Consider the following 16,699-nt stretch of genomic DNA (forward strand, 5'->3'; position numbering starts at 1 on the left):
TAACTTAAATCATTAAAATTCGTTTATCTTAATTAACCTTGATGAGTATTTAGAACTTTTTCTTATTTTTGAGTTTGAAAAAAATTAATCTTTCAAGTAAGGTGAACAATTCTGCTGGGTTTAATTTATACAAAATGTCTCTTTAAAGTTTCATTAACTCAAAATCTGTCAGCCCAGTGATTTTGCGTCTGACGTCATCCAGGTTCACGTACGTGCTCATGCTTCATTCGTTTTTTTCAAGATGGCGGATCGGCCTCGCTTCACACTACAGTAAGTAAAATATTTACAAATCCAAGAAATATTAAATGTATGTTTTAATTAATATAATCACAGTAACAGTTCAATGTAATGTAGAGTTAATCAGGGTGCGTTTACATGTCGTACATTACAGAAAACATGTTTAGCCTCACTTGTTGCTAACTAACGTTAATATTGCTGTTTAAAAAGTTAGAATCAGTGCAACGTTAGCGTTAGTTGTTACGTGTTAACTCTGAATTTTAACAGAGTGTGATAAAGACAAAAATATTTTAAATCGGCAGATTACATTTTTCAAAAAAATTTAAATCTTGGCGCGAGTATGCCATTTCTCAGCCTGTGCTGAAGTTGTCATGGAGACGCGCGCTCTCACAACCGCATGTCATGGCGCTGCGCTGAACTCCATCCAGTGTGTGAATGTGGTATTATCTTTGCAATCTGTAGGCACTTCGGAAACGAAAGGCGCAAGAAACATAACGTTAATCATAACTCAAATGATCTCCGCCTAAACACTTAACGGTATTTTCTGATGACTTGCAAAAACGTAGTCTCAAAACTTAACTCTGTCACACGCAGCTTGTTGCTTGCTGATCCATGTATGAGGATAGCCTGACGGAGAACATTTAAGCTGCGCTCCTCACCTAAGCAGGTACAGAGCAGAGCTTCAATTTACACTACCACATTGAGATAAAGTTGGTTTTATATTCATACATTCATTTAGTAACAACTTGTGACTCGCTCCATAAATTGTTTACCATGGTACTTTGTCTATTCGTTCTGAAATCACATGCAAGTATGACATGAAAACAACATTACACTAAATGCACTATTTTTTTTGACTGAACAATGTTGTACTTTGAAAGTCATTGGCTGCTAATATGATTTCACCATTAAGAATATGCAAAAATTACCTTTCTGAAATTATATTATTAAGGAGAAAGTCTGAATGTGTAAATATAAACTAACTTTACCTCAATCACCAGCACTGATCAACACTTAATATTTCCTCGCGCTTAAGACGACATCTCTGCATATCAATGATTACCTGATTAATGCGATCAGTTAAATGAGTTTAAATGTCATTTAGGTCAAATGTATTTTAAAGGTATGATGAAAGTTTTTTTTTTTTTTCAATCTATTTTTTAAAATGTTTACTCTGGAGAGAATATAAACAGCCTAAAAAACAAAGTATGCATATCTATAACACATTAATACAAAATTATGTTATTAAATAAAATAATAACAAAACAAAATATTCAAGACGTGGTAAACAAGACATAGTTTTCTGATGTGCAAATTTTGTAGCTTAAAATATATTTATATCTTAAAAATATAAATATTTTAGTCTATATATTTTTACATCATTAGACAATAAGGTAAGTTTTGTTATTTCTAGCTTTTAAAATCAGGCCTTAAATTTCTTTGTCGTCCTATTCAGTTTTAGAAATTTCAATACTGTTTAAATTAAATCTGTGTTCATCAAATCAAAGCAACTAACATGATAATCAGCTATATTGCTAACCGTTTTGGAGGTTAACGTTAGACATCATGCAATTGTACTACTTCCACTCTCAGCTAAATGACACTGTGACTTTGTGTACTTACAGAATTGAAGGTCGGGTGTTGCTGACTACAGATAGGAACTACAAGGAAAGTGAAACTTCAGCTAGACCTTGAGTTCAGTTTACAACATGAAGATCCTGCTTTCAACATCTGATCAACACCTGATTTTTTTATCTGAGGTAAAAAATAGATAAGTAAATGAAACATAATAATAATATTAATAATTTTTTTTCTAGAATTGTATATTTTGTGGTGTGGGTTTGTTTTATGAAATTCTCTCTTGTTTCTTTTTGCTGTTTGCAGAGTACCAACATGTTACAAATGAGAATTTTCCCCACAAATTCTTTGCACAACTGGACCACCACCTATTTCATTTGATGACAATTTCAAGGCAAACAGCATCCAAAACTGGCAAGACAGCAGATACCCTGGCTAATCTTTTAAAGGCTTATGATGAGCAGGTATGTTTGGGGTCACGTGTTAAAGTATACATTAAAATATAATTTGAATTTTTTTTTTTTTTTTTTTAATTGATTTAAAATCATTTATTCATCATTTATTATACTTGATTTCCAGGAACTGCATGATGTCAGTTCATGACGGACTACTCTTATCAGAGGTCTTTTGGTCTTGCTGCGTGAGCGTGACTTAAGATTCTTTAGGAACACCCTGGTAAGACTTCATTCATTCTTTTCACAATTAGGCATGTTTAATAAAAAGATGAAAGTTTTGAAAACTTTTACTTAACATATTTGTAATCAAGAATAGTTGATGAATCATATAATATTGGCTCAGTCATTTTGATACTGTCCTTACATTAATATCCTTGAATTATATTTTTAGATAGATAATCCTGCTGACTGAAGATGCTTTATTGGCCCTGCATTCACTGAGGGTCTCTGTTGTCCTGAAGAATGAATTGGACACCACCCACAGCACACTTCCAGACCTTTCTTGTCTTGTATGGATTAATGTATGTTCTTCACATAATATATAGTAAAGGACTTTGAACTTGTGCAAAAAGTTTTGCTTGGCATGGATGATGGAAAATAAAAAGTCTCGTAGCATGGAAACCTTAAAGAATGAGTTGATTGTTTTTTTTTTTTTTTACTTAATAAAGACTGTCTCTGGGGTAGTAACTTCAAAACATTTATTTACCTTTAATTGGTAAGGGTGCATTTTATTATATATAGGGATAGTTTGTCCAAATGTAAAATTCTGTCATTTACTAACTCTTCACTTGTCCCAAACCTGCTTGAATTTCTTGTTTCTGTTGAACACAAAAGTTAAGTAAAGCTGACAACCTGTAACCACTGACTTTCTAATAGGAAAACAAATACTGTGGAAATCGGTGGTTACAGGTCTCAGCTTTTTTTTTTTTTTGGTCAAAAATAACCTTTTAAGTGTTCAACAGAAGAAAGAAACTTAAACAGGTTTGGAATAAGTAAATGACAGAATCATAGTTCAACCAAGACTGTATATATATATATGTATATATATATATATATATATATATATATATATATATATATATATATATATATATATATATATATGCTCTCCGTCAAACAGAAATTGGGGGAAAAAATAAATGGGGGCGAATAATTCTGACTTCAACGATATATATATATATATATATATATATATATATATATATATATATATATATATATATATATATATATATATACAGTTTCTGTGTAGTTTACACTAAATGAGTCACTTCACAGAATGTGCACTTATTATTTTTTTAACGAATGCCTTATTTTATTTGTGAAACTGACGATGGAGAAGTTAATTTTAAAAAATGCTATCAAAATGTATGAGCTGGGTGATTTAAGTATTTAAAGTTGAAAGAAATTAAAGCAATTAAGTTAATTGGTATTAAAATGTATGAGCTGGGTGACTAAGTATTTAAAGTTTGGAAAAATTAAAACAATTAAGTTAATTGGTATTAAAATGTATGAGCTGGGTAACTTAAGTATTTAAAGTTTGGAAAAATTAAAACAATTAAGTTAATTGCAATTAAAACGTATAAGCTGAGTAACTTGGGTATTTTAAGTTAGGTGAAGTGTCTTGCATGAGTACAACAAACTCAAAACTTAATGTTTCTGTTTACTTAAAATAGATAATTTCATAACTTAAAAAATTTGACGTAACTGATTACCTCAAATTTTTTGAGTTTTGTCAACTTATTCGGGATTACAGTGCAGGACAAATGTAAAGTCTATTCAAGTCCACCTTTCAAAGTCTATTTAAAATTTATTCAAAACCAACAGTAGACCTACACATATTATTATTGTCTTTATACCATATGTTTGAGGAAAAACAATAATAATAGCCCACTCATACTAATCTTTATTTTACATCTATAGAATCATGAGAAAATCTTGATCTTTATTTTAAGCAAAAAATCATGATTCTCATTTTAGCTAGAATCATGCAGCTCTACCTACATAGGCCTATATATAGGTGTTAAAATTTGTCCGCAACCCTTTTTAATCGATAGACCTTATAAATGACCAATTAAGCATGGACATTTAAAGGGAAAATGAAGCACTCAGTCAAGTTTACATTTTGTAATTTGATTTCCACTTTAAAGAAAATATATTAAACAAACTCTATTAATGTAACCATTCAGCAGAAAATGGCATGTTTTACTATAGAATTTAGACCTAGGGCGCCGCCATCTTGGAATATCGCTGTGTCTGACGTCATGAGGTTGGTTCTGTTAACTCAGCTGAACAGATACAGTGGAAGTAAAGGACTGAACACGGAGACTGGACACCCTAATTTATCCCAACGCATAATGTTGTAGATGTGGAGCTGGTGCAAATACAGAAGCAACCCTGTGACGTCAGACACAGCGACATTCCAAAATGGCGGCTTCCTAGGTCTAAAATCTATAGTAAAACATGCTGTTTTCTGCTAAATAGTTACATTTATTGAGTTTGTTAGTTATATTTCCATTAAAGTGGAATCCAACGTACAGAATAATTTTAACTTGACTGAGTGCTTTATTTCCCCTTTAAAGGATATGTTATGCTTTGTGCTGTAAGACACGCATCCACGACTTTGTACATTAAAGTAATAATCAAGTGTGCATTTACTTTACCTTATAGAGTCACTTTCTTGATATTGAAAATTGGGGATGCATAAAACCGCTATAAATCCTGATATATCCACTGGTGCTGCCATTAACATGTGGGTTAGGTAATCAAAAAGTAGACTACATAATGTTTATGAGTGGATCACGGATGGCGAAGATCAATAATTAGTTATGCAATCTTTTAACTACTTTGTCTAAAATATTGAATGCGATTTGATTAAAAGAAAGCGAAACTGACCGGATCAATGGACGATTTTGTCATAAACAGTGAAATTTTAGACAATTAACTAATTTTTTTTAAAAAGTTAACAAAAATGTATTATTCAAAACGGAATATTTCACTTTATTTTATTTTTTATTTTATTATATTGTAATTGTACTTAGCAAACCAGTTTGTTTTGTGCTGCGGAAAAATAGCAGACCCGGCACACTTCACTTCAAATGTTATTCGTTCATATTGTTTATTTTGTAGATAACTGACCAACAAAAAAATTCATTAAAATTACATAAAAATTAAATAGTACCAAACGAAAATTGTTCCAAAAATGTTTTTCCCGACAAAAATACACAATTGTGCAGTGTTTGTTTCGCTCCTAGGAAAATAAGGATTTAATTAATGCTCCACTGTAACTGTTGCATCACAAACCTCTGTGATATATAATGGCTACATTTTGTATAAACTTATTTATACAAAATTATCATATGCTATAGCCTACATTAAATAAGTCAACATATATGCAATTTGTTGTCTCTCATCACCGCAGGTACCGCATGAGCGTCTGTTTATAGCTTCTGTAAAAATTTTTTTTTAAAAAGACCTACAATTGACCAGCCTTTTAACAGAGCCTATATTGATATGGTGATATTTCTGTGCCAGTTTGACACCAGACTAAACTAAGGAAAATTTATCTAATTCAAAACACTGAACTCACGTCACCTGTACTCACAACGAGTGAGACGGAGAAAAAAAAAGTGCAGCACTGAGGTAAAATCAGATTCTTTAGTCATAACCTTTAAAATAACGTATTAAAAATGTTGATAGAGGTCGGTGATATAAGCATTATGACGGAGCATTACAAACGCTTATTTTCCGTGGAGCAATTGATTTGAGTTAGGCCTGCTATATTTATTTTACGAGGAAAAAAACTAAGTACAAAAAAAATTGCCTATGTCGGTTATTAAAAAAGGTTTCAGTCAGTTTTTGTTTTGTAATCTAAATTTTTAATTTAAGTAAAAAATATTTAGGGCAGGCCTTTTATTCTATTTATTTAATGTATTCTGTTTTTCTATACACTCCTGAAAGTTTCATCACATCACATCATCACAGGGCTGTGATGATGGTAATAATCACATTATAGTGGTTGACTTCTCATTATAGCGGTTATGCGGTTACCTTCACACCCAAGTCAATGTCCAGATAAGGCACAAAAAATTTTGTGACTTTAGTGGTTCAACTGTGAGCATACCAAGCTCTAACAACACTTTAGTGAGGGAAAACAAAACGGTAAATACTAATTTGTTTGCCTATATCTCTCTTGCATCAGATCAGGGTTTGTGTTTACTACGAGTAGCAAGCGCACACCCTAACCTGTTGTGGCAGAGACAAATAAGTTGCTTTTACAGTATTTTTGATGCACAAATGTGTTCTTTGAGCTTTGTATGATTACAGTTGAACTACTGAAGATAAATGCAATGTTTTGACAAAGTTTTTAGTTAGACTTTGAAGATCTTGGGACCATTGCTGTATATGGAGAAAGAGGGAGCTATACCTTCATGGCAAATGAGACAAATATCCCATCAAAACAACTAAAACGAACACAAACCAATATTTGGTTTGGAGAGAGAAGGGAAAACAAAAACACTTTTGCAAATCCTAAAAATAACTTTTTTTCTTTTTTGACTTAAACTTTATGACAAATGTACTGGACCTGTAACACATATATCACAATGCTTTATAACCACAAATTTCACTGCTGTTGTTTTGCTCCAGTAATACCTTCAAGGAACAGCATAGTAGTCAGGCAGCCATACAAAAGTAGAGATTGGTGTGGTGTAGAAGAACTGCAATGGATGTCTGTCCAGGCTGACACTGATTTGGACCATCGGTATGTTCTTGATGCCCTCAACTCAAGCTTCCAGAAAACCTGCAATAAATGAAATTACCAATTACACCTGGTATCTGCTATATGCAAAGTTAAATTCAAACATTTATTTTTAACTCAAGCCATATTTTTCTGATAATATTGTCACATTTAATCTATTTGAATAATTTTGAAATCTGAATATTCCCAATTCATTGATCTTGTTAGGGTTTCATTTACATTTCATTTTAACAAGATTAATGAAGCAAAAAAATATCTATTTTTAATTGCACGCACATACAAACCACACCCAATTAGGTACTGCTATGAGTAAACTGCTGTAATCCGAGAGGAATGAAGACATGGAGGAAAACAAAGAACATACCAGAACATAGTATAATTGTCAATAAACAAACAAGGACAAAAACTGGTTTGTGAACACAGGCAATTATAAACAGAACATTACCAACCAAAGCAAAAAGAATCTTGACAAAAAAAGTAACTTAGCAAACTTACACATGGGCAAAGCTTTTTCCATTCAATGCTGCGTAGTGCACCTCTGGTTAGGAGTACATCTTTAAAAGTAAAAGTTAACAACAACAACAAATATAATGTTTATAACAAAGATAATGGTTATAACATTGCTCAGCCAAATATAACATTATTTTTTTGTTTTGCAATGTGTAGCCAGATTTTTTTAGGCTAATTCCTAGTTATACATGAAATTTATTAAGATGATTTTGCAACAAGCAAACAAAAAAAGGTTAAGAAGAAAATATATTAACTGTAAGAGACTAAGTGAAAAAATAGGTGTAACATCGTCAGAAAGTCTTTAGCAACCACGTAGAAGAGTAAATAGTGAGTAAATTTTCATTTTTGGGTGAACTATCCCTTTAAGTTTGAAAACACGAGTAACTTTAACAGTCTTGCAGATATCAATTATATAGACCAGTGGTTCTCAAACTGTGGTACGTGTACTACTAGTGGTACACAGGCTTCCTTCTAGTGGTACGCGGAGGATTGAAATATGTCATGTACATGCTACACACATTTCAAAATTTATGAAAAATGATGTATATAATATGCCATATATGACATATAGCCTATATTTCTGAGGTAATCTACCACGTTTTTTAACTGTGCAGAGTTGTAGCTGCTTTACTGGGCCTACTGTGCTACTGTAGTTCAATACTGCTCATTTTGGTGGTACTTGGAGAGACAATTTTTTCTGAGGTGGTACTTGATGAAAAAAAGTTTGAGAACCACTGATATAGACCTTTTCACAAGATGGAGATGACGCATTTCAATTGTCACCAGCATCTTAAATCCTCCAAAAGATTTTAATATTTAGATTTTTAACATAGCATGTTAAATTATTTGTTTGTTTTAATTCCATATTTGCTTTAGATAGAGAAGGGAAGACCTAAAAAAATAATATTAAAAAATTAATTAAAAAGTTTAACATCATATGTACTGGACCCAGTACAGTATATCACTATTCTTTATGAACACAAATTTCCTTGTAACAAGTGCTGTTTTGCTCCATACCTTTAGAGAACACAGTAGTAGTCAGGCATCTACAACAGCATTCTTGTCTGTCCAATCGGACACTGGTTTGGGCCATCGGTATGTTCTTGATGCCCTCAACTCGAGCTACCAAATAATACAGAAATTTAAAAGCCATTACACCTGGTATCTGCTATTATACAGTGTATTTCAAACATTCATTTTTAACTTAATCCATACATGTAACGTTACTATAATATTGTTACATACAGTGCATAACATCAAAACAAATTATCAATAATAATATAATATCACACAACATAGCATATCAATTACTAAACAAAGATGGTTTTTGCACACAGGCTATTAGAAAGAGAGTATTACCAACTAACGTTAACGTTAAAACATTGAGAATTTTTTAACAGATAATTAAAGGTAACAAACGTTATGTTAACTTGGCAAACTTACATATGGGCATAGCCATTTCACCTGTACATTAGCACGTCTCTGGAGTACATCTCTAAAAGTAAAAAGAAACACAAATAACAGTGAAACGACCGCAGTTCACTTTATTTATTGGCTATAAAAAAGATTGTTTATAACATTTCTCAGTAACGTAAACTTTCAAACGTGTTTCTTAGTTAGCCGCGATGTGAAGCCAGGTTTTTAGGCTACTTCCAAGCCATAAATGTAGATGCCAATTAAAACAGTTAAAAACACTAAATTAGACTAACGTTAACGTTAAACATGTAAGTTACATCGTGTCCTTAAACATGTACCTCGAGCTGATGTGCGTCACAGGAGCGCGCGCAAACAAGACGGAAAAAAAACAAGCTGGAAAGTATTAAATGCTTCAAGATTCGAAACACACCTCAGAATTCACGTTTCACATTATTTGTGGGTAAAACTAAATAATGAGAATAAATAAAACATATAAAGCATCGAAAAATGTTCTTACCTCTGAATTCCGTTCCACTGGTGTCCGTTACGATTCAAACTTCAAATGAGGCAGGTTGCGCGGCTGCGAGCGCGACTGCGCGCGCCCAGTCCTCCAACGGTACTATGGTAACCAACAAAACTAAACCAGAACCAAAGAGCTTAGAATGACATTCTAAGCTCTTTGCCAAAACTAAACACTAGTTTAACGGGGGAATTCGATTGGTGACTGACAGATATGTAGTTACAGTCAAAAATAAACATTAAACTTAATTTATTTTTTCTAAAAAAAAAAAAAATTACAAATTTTCATTCCATTTAAAATCTGTATTGAATTTCTTTCAAATTATTTTGAAAATGTTGGTAGGACTTGTTGTAAGAACATTATTTATTCACATTATAATAACTTTCAAGTACAAACAGAGATGAGCAAAAGTACATTGAAATATATTTTAAAATAAATAAAGTATCAAATACATAAATTTTATTTGTTTCAAAATAAAATACTTTATGGGACATTCTAGCTGAAATTTACATTGTATGTTACTGAAATAAAAACATAAATACAGTGAATCCATTCATTCATTTTCTTTTCGGCTTAGTCCCTTTATTAATCTGGAGTCGCCACAGCGGAATGAACCGCCACATTATCCAGAACACACCAACACAGGGAGAACATGCAAACTCCACATAGAAATGCCAAATGACCCAGTCGAGGCTTGAACCATCGACCTTCTTGCTGTGAGGCGACAGCATACTGCCCCACCCCGACGCCTCTAAATAAAGTGAATAATAAGTATTTCATCAGAAAAATTTTAAAATGGCCTGATGGTTGAATTCTGTGAGTTGTTCTGTAAAGGAATATGTCAGTCATTTGGTTCTCAGATTTTTTTTCTTTATTAAAACACTTTACAAATCTACAAACCCTGTAGTCTTTGTCCTCAGCCCATTTGAATCTACAGCTTTAATAATTATGTTTTGCTTAAAACATATTTAAAGCAAATAGCCAGTTTAAGTTGCTCTCATTCACATCAATTGATTAAAAAAACGTGAAACTATAAATAAATTCTACAAATAAATACTACAAATATATTATACAAATAATTTATTGTTCCCATGTTTCTGTCAGTCCTGTCACATTTGCATTAAATTTATCATAAAATGCATGCAATACACCTTTGACTTTGAAGTGACATAATTTGACGGAAGAGAAGCTGACAGTGATCAAGGATGCATTCTATCATTGAATTGTATGATTTTATGCTTGCTTTTGTGTGATTTTTTGAAGACAACAAGCTTAAAGGTCAGGCCCTGTCACATTTTTTATTAGTGAAAATGTTTCTGGTAGATTGTCTCATATTTATTTTTTTTTTTTTTAAATACAACAAAATACTTTTTTTAAAGGTAGCAGGAACTTTCTTTGCAAACCTTTTATTAATAAGCCTATTGGATCAATCCCTTCACCATTAAACTGTTTGATAACAACAAATTTTCTCTGGCACTTCATCCACCTATAGGGGAAGTTGTGGCCTTATGGTTAGTAAGCAGGACTTGTAACCTAAAAGTAACTGTGTTTCTCTTTGAGTTCAGTATACATTTTGCACAACTTTTCATACAGAAAGTCCTGTTTTGAAGATGATCATTCATTCATTTTCTTTTTTTAACTTAGTCCCTTCATTAATCAGGGATCGCCACGTACAGCGGAATGTATATGTTTTATGCAGAGGATGCCCTTCCAGCCACAACCTTACACTGGGAAACGCTCAAACACACTTGCATTTACACACATACACTACGGCCAATGATTTTATCTTCATTAACCAGACAGTGCACCTGTAGGTGTAATGTCATTTGAAACAATGTATCGTCAGTGTAGGACTTATTTTAATGTTGTTTGTCTTATTTATTTGCCATCTGCTGTACATCAGCAATCTATCTATCATGTGTACAGTATACTCATTCTCCCAAGATTTTTTATTCAGATCTTCTTTAACTAGACCTGTCTCAGTCTCAGGTTCACACAGCAAGGAGTGCTGAATGCAGATTTTTTTCAGATCTGATTTTTTGCATAACTGTTCACATTGTTTTTTTATAAATGTGGCCAGTATCAGATTTCCAGTGTGAACAGATCATGGTGCTAAACTGACCTGTATGCACAGCACATAAAATGTGTATAGCGTATAAATATAAAGCACAATGTCAGATATTGACTGATTGATGTTTAGAAGCTCCAAATCCTGTTTTTAAGATATTTATTATTCCATCTAATTTCTTAAGCAAAGATGCTGAATTGTACACTATACAGCCATTATCTCTGGTCTTAGCATTGCTCACCTGCTATTTTCAATGTGTGCTGACTTGCTCCTGAATATACCCTTGCCATTTGTCTGTTACTTTCTTTAAGCATAATTTCCATTCATACTTGAATCATTGACCACCATCTAAAAATAGAAGGTGATTTAGAAGGTGATTCTTCTGATTACAAGCTTATAGGCAAGTGATCAGAGGCCTCCTTTTTAAGATGTAATCATGTACTGTAAACATCCGTATTTTACGGTATTTTGAAATGACAAAAATACAAGACACTGAAGTATTTCGATACAAAATTTTATGCCCATCCCTGAGAACAAATAACTTCATGAAGACGTTCCAAGAACTTTGTTCTAAAAACATCTTCCATCAACATTATGACAAAGTTCATTCATTCATTTTCTTTTCAGCTTAGTCCCTTTATTGATGCGGGGTCTCAACAGCGGAATGAACTGCCAACTTATCCAGCACATGTTTTACGCAGCGGATGCCCTTCCAGCTGCAACCCATCTCTGGGAAACATCCATACACACTCATTTACACTCATACTATGGTCAATTTAGTGCATCAATTCCCCTATAGCGCATGTGTTTGAACTGTGGGGGAAACTGGAGCACCTGGAGGAAACCCACACGAATGCTGGGAGAACAAGCAAACTGCACACAGAAACACCAACTGACCTAGCCGAGGCTCGAACCAGCAACCTTCTTGCTGTGAGGCGACAGCACTTCCTACTGCACCACCACATCGCACCCCATGATTAAGTTCAAGCACAAATAACGCCCTGAAGACATCCTCCATGAACTTTGTTCTAAAAAAGTTTATGAACATTCTGACAACTTTCAAGTACGAATAACGTCCTGAGGAAATTTCAAGAACTTTGTGCCAAGAACGTTTTTTATCAACATTGTGACAACATTCATCAAGACCAAATAACATTCTGAAGACGTTTCAAGAACTTTGTTCTGAGAACGTTTTTCATCAACCTTATGAGAACGTTCATCAAGTACAAATAACGTTCTAAAGACGTTCTGAAAACTTTTTTCTGTGAACGTTTTTCACCAACATTATGACAATGTTCATCAAGTACAAATAATGTTCTGAAGACGTTTCAAGAACTTTATTCTAAAAACGTTTTCTGTCAACATTATGACAACGTTTATGAATTACAAATAATGTTCTGAAGATGTTCCAAGTTCTTAGAATGTTTTTTTTATCAACATTGAGGGAACGATCATGAAGTACAAATAACGTTCTGAAGATTTTAAAGAACTTTGTGCCAAGAACGTTTTTTATCAACATTGTGACAACGTTCATCAAGTACAAATAACGTTTTGATGACGTTCCAAAAACTTTGTGCTGAGAACGTTTTTTTTTCAACATTGTGACAATGTTCATCAAGCACTAATAACATTCTGGAGTCGTTTCAAGAACTTTGTTCTAAGAACGTTTTCCATCAACATTATGAGAACGTTCATTAAGTACAAATAACGTCCTGAAGACGTTTCAAGAACCTTGTTCTTAGAACTTTTTTTATCAACATTGTGACAAAATTCATCAAGTACAAATAACGTTCTGAAGACGTTCCAAGAACTTTGTTCTAAGATTGTTTTCCATCAACATTATGACAATGTTTATCAAGTACAAATAACGTTCTGAAGACATTTCAAGAACTTTGTTCTAAGAACTTTTTTATCAACATTGTGACAACATACATCAAGTACAAATAACGTTCTGAAGATGTTCCTAGAACTTAGTTCTTAGAACGTTTTTATCAACATTGAGGGAACGATAATGAAGTACAAATAACATTCTGAAAACTTTGTTCAGAGAACGTTTTTTATCAACATTATGACAACGTTAATGAAGTACAAATAACGTTCTGAAGACGTTTCAAGAACTTTGTTATTAAAACGTTTTTCATCAACATTATGACAACGTTCATCAAGTACAAATAACAATCTGAAGACGTTTCGAGAACTTTGTTCTAATAACGTTTTTTAACAACATTGTGACAACATTCATCAAGAACAAATAACGTTCCGAAGACGTTTCAAGAACTTTGTTCTAAAAAGGTTTTTTTTCAACATAATTACAATGTTTATGAAGTACAAATAACGTTCTGAAGATGTTCCAAATACTTTGTTCTTAGAACGTTTTTTATCAACATTGTGACAACATTCATCAAGTACAAATCATGTTCTGAAGACATTTCAAGAACTTTGTTCTAAAACTTTTTTTATCAACATTGTGGCAACATTCATCAAGTACAAATAACATTCTGAAGATGTTCCAAGAACTTTGTTCTTAGAATGTTTTTATCAACATTGAGGGAACGATAATGAAGTAAAAATAACGTTCTGAAGACGCTCCAAAAACTTTGTTCTAAGAACGTTATTTTATCAACAATATGACAACCTTCATGAAGTGCAAATAACATTCTGAAGACGTTGCGAGAACTTTGTTTTAAGAACGTTTTTCATCAACCTTATAAGAGTGTTCATCAAGTACAAATAACGTTCTGAAGACAATAGGTAAACTTTGTCCTGAGAACATTTTTCATCAACATTATGACAATGTTCATCAAGTACAAAAAACGTTCTAAAGACGTTCCAAGAACTTTGTTTATCAACATTGAGGGAACGATCATGAAGTAAAAATAACGTTCTGAAGACGCTCCAAAAACTTTGTTTTAAGAACGTTTTTCACTAACATTATGACAACGTTTATGAAGTACAAATAACGTTCTGAAGACGTTGCGAGAACTTTGTTTTAAGAAAGTTTTTCATCAACCTTATGAGAGTGTTCATCAAGTACAAATAACGTTCTGAAGATGTTTCAAGAACTTTGTTCTAAAAACGTTTTCTGTCAACATTATGACAACGTTTATGAAATACAAATAACGTTCTGAAGTTGTTCCAAGAACTTTGTTTTAAGAACGTTTTTCATCAACATTATGACAACGTTTATGAAATACAAATAACGTTCTGAAGATGTTTCAAGAACTTTGTTCTAAAAACGTTTTCTGTCAACATTATGACAATGTTTATAAAGTACAAATAACGTTCTGAAGTTGTTCCAAGAACTTTGTTTTAAGAACGTTTTTCATCAACATTATGACAACGTTTATGAAATACAGATAACGTTCTGAAGATGTTTCAAGAACTTTGTTCTAAAAATGTTTTCTGTCAACATTATGACAACGTTTATGAAATACAAATAACGTTCTGAAGTTGTTCCAAGAACTTTGTTTTAAGAACGTTTTTCATCAACATTATGACAACGTTTATGAAATACAAATAACGTTCTGAAGATGTTTCAAGAACTTTGTTCTAAAAATGTTTTCTGTCAACATTATGACAATGTTTATAAAGTACAAATAGCGTTCTGAAGTTGTTCCAAGAACTTTGTTTTAAGAACGTTTTTCATCAACATTATGACAACGTTTATGAAATACAAATAACGTTCTGAAGATGTTTCAAGAACTTTGTTCTAAAAACGTTTTCTGTCAACATTATGACAATGTTTATAAAGTACAAATAACGTTCTGAAGTTGTTCCAAGAACTTTGTTTTAAGAACGTTTTTCATCAACATTATGACAACGTTTATGAAATACAGATAACGTTCTGAAGATGTTTCAAGAACTTTGTTCTTAAAACGTTTTCTGTCAACATTATGACAATGTTTATAAAGTACAAATAACGTTCTGAAGTTGTTCCAAGAACTTTGTTTTAAGAACGTTTTTCATCAACATTATGACAACGTTTATGAAATACAGATAACGTTCTGAAGATGTTTCAAGAACTTTGTTCTAAAAACGTTTTCTGTCAACATTATGACAATGTTTATAAAGTACAAATAACGTTCTGAAGTTGTTCCAAGAACTTTGTTTTAAGAACGTTTTTCATCAACATTATGACAACGTTTATGAAATACAGATAACGTTCTGAAGATGTTTCAAGAACTTTGTTCTAAAAACGTTTTCTGTCAACATTATGACAACGTTTATGGAGTACAAATAACGTTCTGAAGATGTTTCAAGAACTTTGTTCTAAGAACGTTTTTTTAACAACGTCACAAGAACGTTAACAACGTTAAGAGACTCTTCTAAAAACGTTCTATTGATAACGTTTTGCGCTAACATTTCCGCAACTTTTAAAGAACGTTAGTGAATGTTCTGGGAACGTTCCCTGTTAGCTGGGGTGTCTCCATCAACATGAGCAGTATCTGCGCTCGCTTCACCAACAGCAGAGGAAAAGAACGCACTGTGTTACATTCATTGTGCATCCCGGCTCAACCAACAAGTGTTGTGTGTTTTAGCTCAAGAGTTTGGAGCGTGTAGCTGAGCAGCTCAGTGCTAGCTTTAGCTTATTAGCTGAGGGGGAACTAAACAGCTCATTCTCTCCATCTGTGTGTGTTTACAGTCTGGATCATGGAGGACACACGAGGATTACAGCAGGACCACGCAAATGTAGGACTACACACACACACACACACACAAACACACACACACACACGAGGATTACAGCAGGACCACGCAAATGTAGGACTACACACACACACACACAGCACACACATGCAGTCTCTCACACACACACACGCACGCACGCACAAACACACACATACACACACTCTCACACACACACACACACTCTCTCACAGACACACACACACACACACTCACACACATAATCACACGCACGCACACACACACATGCACGCACACACACATACACACACACTCTCACACACACACACACACTCTCTCTCACAGACACACACACACACTCTCTTACACACAAACACACACACAGACAGGCACGCAGGCATATGTCACACATGCACACACACAAAAACTCCCTCTCTCACACACATACATGCGCGCGCACAAACACACACACACAACTCACACACACACACAAACAAACTCACACACTC

General features: G+C 33.2%; 1 protein-coding gene and 1 long non-coding RNA gene across 3 annotated transcripts in view; both read left to right on the top strand.

The window, feature by feature from the left end:
- Nucleotides 1–16,699, top strand: part of LOC101886021 (NACHT, LRR and PYD domains-containing protein 3-like) — a 43,197-nt gene that overhangs the window by 24,872 nt on the left and 1,626 nt on the right. Inside the window, exon 12 of the mRNA XM_073948304.1 lies at nt 16,186–16,232. Coding sequence (XP_073804405.1) covers nt 16,186–16,232 — 47 coding nt within the window. The remainder of the gene's footprint in view (nt 1–16,185; nt 16,233–16,699) is intronic.
- LOC137491055 (uncharacterized) lies at nt 226–2,901 on the top strand. Of its 2 annotated transcripts, XR_011011049.2 has the most exons (6): nt 226–270; nt 832–904; nt 1,863–1,997; nt 2,122–2,279; nt 2,395–2,490; nt 2,662–2,901. It is a non-coding gene; the product is annotated as an uncharacterized lncRNA (long non-coding RNA). The 2 variants fall into 2 exon arrangements; XR_011011050.2 differs by lacking the exon at nt 832–904.

Source organism: Danio rerio, chromosome 4 (genome assembly GCF_049306965.1).
Source record: "Danio rerio strain Tuebingen ecotype United States chromosome 4, GRCz12tu, whole genome shotgun sequence".
In the NCBI taxonomy this organism is placed as follows: domain Eukaryota; kingdom Metazoa; phylum Chordata; class Actinopteri; order Cypriniformes; family Danionidae; genus Danio; species Danio rerio.